Source organism: Homalodisca vitripennis, chromosome X (assembly GCF_021130785.1).
Source record: "Homalodisca vitripennis isolate AUS2020 chromosome X, UT_GWSS_2.1, whole genome shotgun sequence".
Classification (NCBI taxonomy): Eukaryota; Metazoa; Arthropoda; class Insecta; order Hemiptera; family Cicadellidae; genus Homalodisca; species Homalodisca vitripennis.
This window is the reverse complement of record NC_060215.1, coordinates 8,247,278-8,254,907: the sequence shown is the minus strand read 5'-3', so window position 1 is coordinate 8,254,907 and position 7,630 is coordinate 8,247,278. Positions and strand designations below refer to the sequence as shown.

At 30.9% G+C, this 7,630-nt stretch overlaps 1 protein-coding gene across 5 annotated transcripts in view; it reads left to right on the top strand.

Annotated features, from left to right (window-relative positions):
• Window positions 1-1,329: 1,329 nt before the first annotated feature.
• Window positions 1,330-7,630, top strand: part of LOC124368643 (extended synaptotagmin-2) — a 195,659-nt gene continuing 189,358 nt past the window's right edge. For 3 of the 5 annotated variants that reach the window (XM_046825880.1, XM_046825879.1, XM_046825881.1), the window contains exon 1: window positions 1,331-1,851. In XM_046825880.1, coding sequence (XP_046681836.1) covers window positions 1,558-1,851 — 294 coding nt within the window. In that variant the 5' untranslated portion in view covers window positions 1,331-1,557. Of the gene's footprint in view, window positions 1,852-7,630 lie in introns of all 5 variants that reach the window. The other 2 variants (XM_046825883.1, XM_046825882.1) reach the window with 1 other exon arrangement.

Below are 7,630 nucleotides of genomic sequence, written 5' to 3'. Positions count from 1 at the left end.
CTACGATTTTAAGCCAGAAATCCTCGATGATTTTATAGTACACTTGGAAAAGATAAATAATGAACCTCGTGAAAAGAATGTGGTTTTACTCACATTCTCCCCGACTTCTCGAGTGATTGTTAGCAAATTCCATCATTTCCGTTTATAAGTTTTAATTTATAGTTTATTCGTAGCAGATTTGACACCATTTCCAATAGATTGATTCTATGGAGATTTTACATTAAAGCTGCTCAAGAAAGTAGAAGCAAACAGCTATAGATTCGGTAATTTTTCATTCGTGAGTTACTGTTTGATTTACAGATTCGTTTATTGTCCTTTAAAACAGTATTTTCCCCTTGATTTACTGTTGGCTCGGAAAGTGCGCCAGAAACGCCACTTTACTACCCACTACTACTTTAGGTATATATATATTACCTGATGATGTAGACCCAAGTAGTGAAACTCTATATGTTGTAGTCAAAGCTGAGGGAGTTATGTTTGATGTATGTGTGGTTTACAGGCCACCATATGTGAGGTGTAAACACATTCTCTATGTTTGCTTTTTTTACATTCTCTCTTTCGGTCTGCCAATGGAAGTAAACAATGTAATGTGCTTAGGGGATTTAAATAATGATTTACTGTCGAAGACTTGCCAGGTATTTACGCAGACTCTTGAAGTAATCAAATTCAATACAACTTATAAATGAGCCATCGAGAGTGACTGCAACCTCAGCCACCTTGTTAGACCACGTAATTGTGGACAGGTAGGCTGATATCGAGAGGACCGGCGTCATTAACTCGAGTATTTTGCACCATAGAGGTGTGAAGATAACGGATCACAAGCTGATTTATTGTAATGTTGAATGTGATAAGAAAAATAAACATGCGACTAAAATTATTACTTACAGAGATTTTTAAGTTTAATAAAGAACATGATGTAGCTGCTATCGTTGAGATTGACTAGGGCAGTGCAATGAATATAGAGTGAGTGGACAATATTGAACACTTTATTACTAAGAATATAAGAAATGTATTTGAAGAGCAGGTCCATTTAGTTTTCAAATGAATGACAAAAGAGAAGGCGGTCTGGATGTTGATGTTATTAATTGAGTTACATATTGGAACATCTGCATGCAGCCTCAGCGAAGCCTGTTACGTGATATATGGTGTGGCGTACTCCTGTCTTGTATATATAATCAAAGTAAGTATTAAAATAAATATCCTAAAATAGGAACATATGTATAAAGTTTCACAGTATCATTTAGGTTTTATTGTCTATGTTTATAATTCCTAGCAAGATACGAACAGCTGACTGGTGGATTTTTTTTCGTGTGTCATCTGTTAAGTTCTTGTCTGCTAGCCTAGGTCTGTATTGGGTGAAGATATATAGTTACTACTCCGCCACTGTTAGTTGTTGGTAACCTACTCTTATCAGAAGGGATTACTTTGAATTTGAAGTTACGGTTGTGTCTTGTGTTGTATGTTTTTAAGCCGGTAAAGTGTATTTGCAGTCTTTTTATTTTAGTGTGGCTGATTTTAGTTTAATTTTGAATTAAATTAAACTTTTGTTTTAAGATAATGGCTGATTCAAAACAAGAGGAACCTTCTAAAGAAATTGTGAGACAAGTAGGCGGTAGTGGTATTTTTGACATTCTGAAACATGCATCCAAACAAATAGCTGCATTTGGTATCATTTATCTAATTGGGTATTTCAACATCAGCCCAGCGTGGTTACTTGGGCCATTAGTTCTATCAGTAATGAGAGATCAATGGAAAAAAAATAAAGAACTGAAAAGAAATGTTGCTAAGGCCTCTGCATTGTCTAATGAAAAAGATGTAATCCTGGCAAGAATAGATGAACTCCCTGCTTGGGTAAGTTGATTTTAAAATGCTATCTACTTTTATTTGCATAGCCTATATAAGTGTTAGGGACAGAAACTACCAGCAGTTTATTTCCAGTAGAAAGCGCTTTTTTAGATGGTTCATTTCAATGTAAATGTTTAAAATCGCACTCCATACTATTTCTGAAATTACTTTAGGATCGTATAAATATTTACTTCAGCCACTTCACATTATTTGTTGTTTTTCCAAAAGAAAAATGCTTAAAAAATCAATAAATAAACAACAGAAAACAATTAAGTTTCGGGAAAAGTCCAAAAAATTTATAAAAAATCTCTTACAAGAAACTATTAGTGGAACGGGCTAATAGTACTTGAGCCTTTTTGTGTAATAATATATTCTTTAATAACTAAACACAACATTTTCATTCTTACTCAAAAACTGACACAAATTGTCCGAAGTTTTACCAAGCAAAACGTTTATAGTAACTTATATGGTTTGTGACCATCTAAAATTATTCCTAGAAATGAAAATAGTCTACCCTTTTATTATATGTTACAAAAGAGGTTTTATGTCAGTCAACTTTTATTCCTAAAAAATAACTTTTTTGAATGAATGGCACAATTCTTTGGTACCTATAGAGAGAGGAGATTCCATTTGGTAGAAATCAATAGGTTTTGAGCTACAATTGATTTTGAATGGACAGAATAAATAAACGAAACCGAAGAATGTCTTTTTGCTGAAGTTTCACTGGGCTAGAATGTGAAAAACGCTATATGCGGTTGGTTAGTTTTCAAAACAATGACATAGTGCTTAGTTACCTACTATATCAACACAAGAAAAAAAAATTTCCTCTTTCTATTGCACCAAACTTGTAACAGGAACACTTTTTATAACCTTTTTAGTAAATCCTTACAATCGATATTTATATTGTTATATGAAAATTTTGCAATACAATGAATTATAAATCTTGACTGATTTCTTGTCGTAACCATTGTGGAAAAATCACCAGTTAGCTACTGTGACACAGATATTTGAAGGGGGAGGGGTGGTCGTGAAGTCAAGTCAAGCCATTTTTCATTCAGTTTGTTTGCGCTTGTAATAATGTTCTTTCCCGTTTTGTACATATATTTTTATTAGTTTATTTTGTGTAAAAAAGTGATAACTTAAACATCATATAAAATGCAACTTGTGATATAAATATTTATAAAACTAAATTTTTACGTTGCCTTAATATTTATTTTTATTACTTTATTACTTTTTGTACACTTTTAAAATTTTGTATTGTGTACCCTTATACACTAAATGGGTAATGACTCAGTAAGAAAATATAAAAAAGCTTTCTATTTTATTTATATGTTAGAGTTCCAAATGTTCAATTAGAAAAAAAACAATATAGGAGAATAGGGTTTTGTGTAATAAAGCATGTATTTACCTTGAAAGTAGCATGATGATTTTGGTCTCATGGATTCAGGAAGTTCTAAACTATAAATTTCTATTTATTTTATGTCTCTATATGCAATATCTTGAGCCTATGAACGAATCACTGTGATTGATTCAGGGAACAGAAACATGCCTCGATAGTTGCAGAAACACATATTTTCCATTTCAGTGTGAATCATTTTGTGATCGATGGTTTGTTTACAAAAACTATTTCTGTAAACCCTTACACAGAGCTTATTGTAAACGTGGTTTAGAAGCATACAGGGTGTCCAATAATTACTCTATCAAACTTCAAGATTTGAATTATCTGGTCAAAATAAGTAAGAAATGTCATACAAAGTATAGTCTTATCTTGCTTACTTTACTGCAGACTGTCTGTGTTTTTTAGGTGAAAAACTACCTTTAAATTGAATAAAGGTACAAAGTTTAAACTTTTCAAAACATTTAGTCTAGTTAAGACCTGTTTAAGAATAAGTTTTTAAAATATGACCAATGTAGGTAAAACCAATTAAGAACCAATACACTCACACAGTAAGAATATTGTTCTCTCAGTAAATACCATTTTTATAAAAAAGACTAATTTTAGTGTTTAAATTGTACATCGTAGTGTGTTAATTTTTTGCTCTCCACCAAGTACAAAAAGTAAGCTAAGTAAGTAAGTAAGCAGTTGTAAGTTGGGCAGTAAGCTATTGTAATGAATGGTATTGATAGAGGCTGGACCCACAGATATATATTTCTGGGTTAAGACACCGTTCAGACAAGTTAAACCATTGGACAATTTTCTCCTTTAGAAACGGGCCCAGATTCTGAGGAACAAATATGTAAAACAGATTGTCTTTTCTCAGCTAAAATTCATTAATGGACAGGTCTTGTTGCTTCACTAAGTATTCTTTATTTGATCTGGGTAGATAAAGATGTACTCTGTAATTTTTGTTAAATTACGTATCATATACTACTGAATTGATAAAAGTGTAGTTGAAATACCTCCTGATAAGGAGTCCTTAAGGAGCTTTTAAATTTTAAAAATTGGAGACAAACACAAGTCAAGTAGTGCTTAGTAGACGGTATAAGCACGAAGGTGGCCAACCCAATTGTCACGATCAGTCGTCAACCCACATCTTGACATGTGGAACAGTTTGTTCTATCTTGTTCCGCATTTGTTCCACAACGGTATAATAAAACCAATGTACTCTAACATATCTAAATTCAACATAAAAGCCTTTTAAACTGTAGAATTTAAATTCCATAGGGCTTTCCATTAATATTTCCTGATTTTAGTAACTGAACATGGCCTTAAGGCTGAAAAATTAAACGTGATTCAATTCGAAACTACACACTCCTAAATAGTTCTAGTAGACAGCAGATGAAAATGGGTGTAAACAATTTGGGGAATAAAGTAGAAAGTAAATGATCCGTTGTAAAACTTTTCATTGTAGTAAAATAATTATCATTTGTGCCTTATAGAAATGTGGATGAAGACAATATATTTTTCAAAACACTAACAAATTATTTTTAAAATCCGGAATAATTACATTATTATTGGTTGTGATTCAAACCCAAATTTTTTTGATTAAAGTATAATCCCTACAGAATTTAACAACATCTTAAAAGTTTTGGTATAATAGAACAATATTGGAGGCCACTAGAGAAACCTAGTGTTCTTCAATACGTATTGTTTATTTTATCACTAATATTGAAGGCATACATTTTTAGTTAAATCATAACTATGAAACCTCTTATATGAAATCACCATGTAATTGTTATAAAAATTGATATTAACCATCATAAAAGTTGAATAATTAAAAAGACATTTAGAAAACTTCATCAAAACTATGTATTGGAATAAAAACTAGACCAATAGGGAAAAGAAGAACGGTTCTTACTAGAAAGATGTATGTAAACAAAAAATCTGAAGTGTTTAGTGATACTTTTATACAACTATATTAAGAGTGGTATGGTATATTTTGTCCAATTAATGTATTTTCGGAAAGAAAGATGTTAAAGGCTGAGGAAGCTAAGTGGTAATTGCTAATAAGCTAGGTCAAACATTCAGAAAATAACAAAAAGAGTCTTGAAATATAGTAAAAGGCTTAAGAGGAGGAATACATTGGGATGTGTGACTCTAAAATGATAGTGAAAACATTAACAACCCATTTTTAATCAACGAACATTTGAATATTTATTTTATAAATATAACAAACTCATTTAAGGGCGAATAAAATATTAGTTTTATATATATATATATATATATATACTCTTTTGTCAACACCCTGTATACCTATATATATATATATATATATATATATATATATATATATATATATATAATTTCAATAAACATTGAATCACAAAAAGTACTTGCTCCGCCGGGAGTCGAACCCGGATCTCTCACTTGCCGGGTGAATGTGCTACCATTACACCACAGAGCGCTTACTTTTTCCGATTCAATTATTTTGTATTTGGCCGTATCTGTCACATATGCGTTTAAATAAGCAAACTAACATATGATCGGAAGACCAAACACCTGTCAAACGACTTTTTATTTACGTTAAATTGTATAAATGGCAATAGCCTTATTTAATTTCAATAAACATTGAATCACAAAAAGTACTTGCTCCGCCGGGAGTCGAACCCGGATCTCTCACTTGCCGGGTGAATGTGCTACCATTACACCACAGAGCGCTTACTTTTTCCGATTCAATTATTTTGTATTTGGCCGTATCTGTCACATATGCGTTTAAATAAGCAAACTAACATATGATCGGAAGACCAAACACCATATATATATATATATAGGTATACAGGGTGTTGACAAAAGAGTGTCACAAACTTCTGTGGTTGATAGTATACAGGATTTGAAACAAAGTGTTCTATAAACATAGGTCAAGAAATGTGTCTTTTAGCTGCTAGCTGTGATTTTGTATCAAGAATCAAGAATCAAGAATTTTATTTTCGTTAAGCACATGGCAATAGACAAAGTCAAATAAAATACAGTTTCATCTAATACAATTTCTACAAAAAAAAAAAATATATACATGTGCAAAATAAATAAACAGTTAATAAACATTATTTATATTTTACATAAGGTCTAGAAATTTATTATATATTTAAGCATCTTCCTAAAGAATAAATATCTTGACTGTTTAATAAACATAGACATAAATATATATCTATATAAATAAATAGATAACACATAGACATTAAAATTACAAAATAAATTAAAAAACAAGATGACATTTAAAAATACAGTTAAAATCTTAAAGTACTAATATCACAGGCCAAAAAATCACTAACAGAGTAAAAGGCAATTTCTTTCAACCATTTTGACAGAATAAATTTAAATCTGCTAAGGTTTACAGACCATGCTTCTTTTGGTAACTTATTAAATAATTTTATTTTCATAAACACATGGCTTTCTTTTGATTTTTCTAGTTTTATAGAAATACAATCAAGTAAGTAATTTTGTCTAGTATTATAGGTGTGAACTTCATTTCTAAAATTATAATTATTTAAGTTTTCCTTAACACTAACTAAGCTAAAATATATGTACATACATGGAAGAGTCATTATCTGGAATTCTTTAAAATATGGAACACATGATTCTCTACCTGAGATATTTGCCATTATCCTAATAGCTTTTTTTTGCCATTTGAACACTTTTAGTGATTGTGAGCTGTTGCCCCAAAGTGTTATTCCATATAATAAATGGGAATTAAAGAAGGCATAGTAAGCAGCAACTAACATTGGGAAACTAACACAATTTTTTAGTTTTCTTAATAAATAAGTAACTCTAGATAGTTTTATACACAATTGATTTATTTGACATTCCCAGCTAAGCCTACTATCTAGATATAATCCTAATAGTTTAACGGGTTTAGTACCTTCATTTATAAGTTTATTCAATGAGAAAACAATATTTTCAGTTTTACTACTGTTTACAAGTAGCCCGTTGACTTTGAACCATTCCTGAGCTGCTATCATTGAATTATTTTCTTCTAACAATAACCCATTCAAATCTTTACTTTGATTCAGAAGAGTGGTGTCATCGGCATATAGTACTGCTTTACATGGCACATTGAATGAAAAATCATTCACAGCAACTATAAATAGAAAAGGACCCAGAACAGATCCTTGCGGTACCCCAACTTGAATTGTTTTAAAATCAGATAGTTCCAAGCCTGTTACAACCATTTGTTTTCTATTACTTAAGTAAGAGGAAATTAACTGTAGTTCAGAATCTCTAACTCCATAGCTATTGAATTTACTTACAATCAGTTCATGAGAGATGGAGTCAAATGCTTTTGTGAGATCTATTAAAGTTGCAGACGACAAAAATTTATTTTCAAAATTCTCTAAAACGTTTTCTACT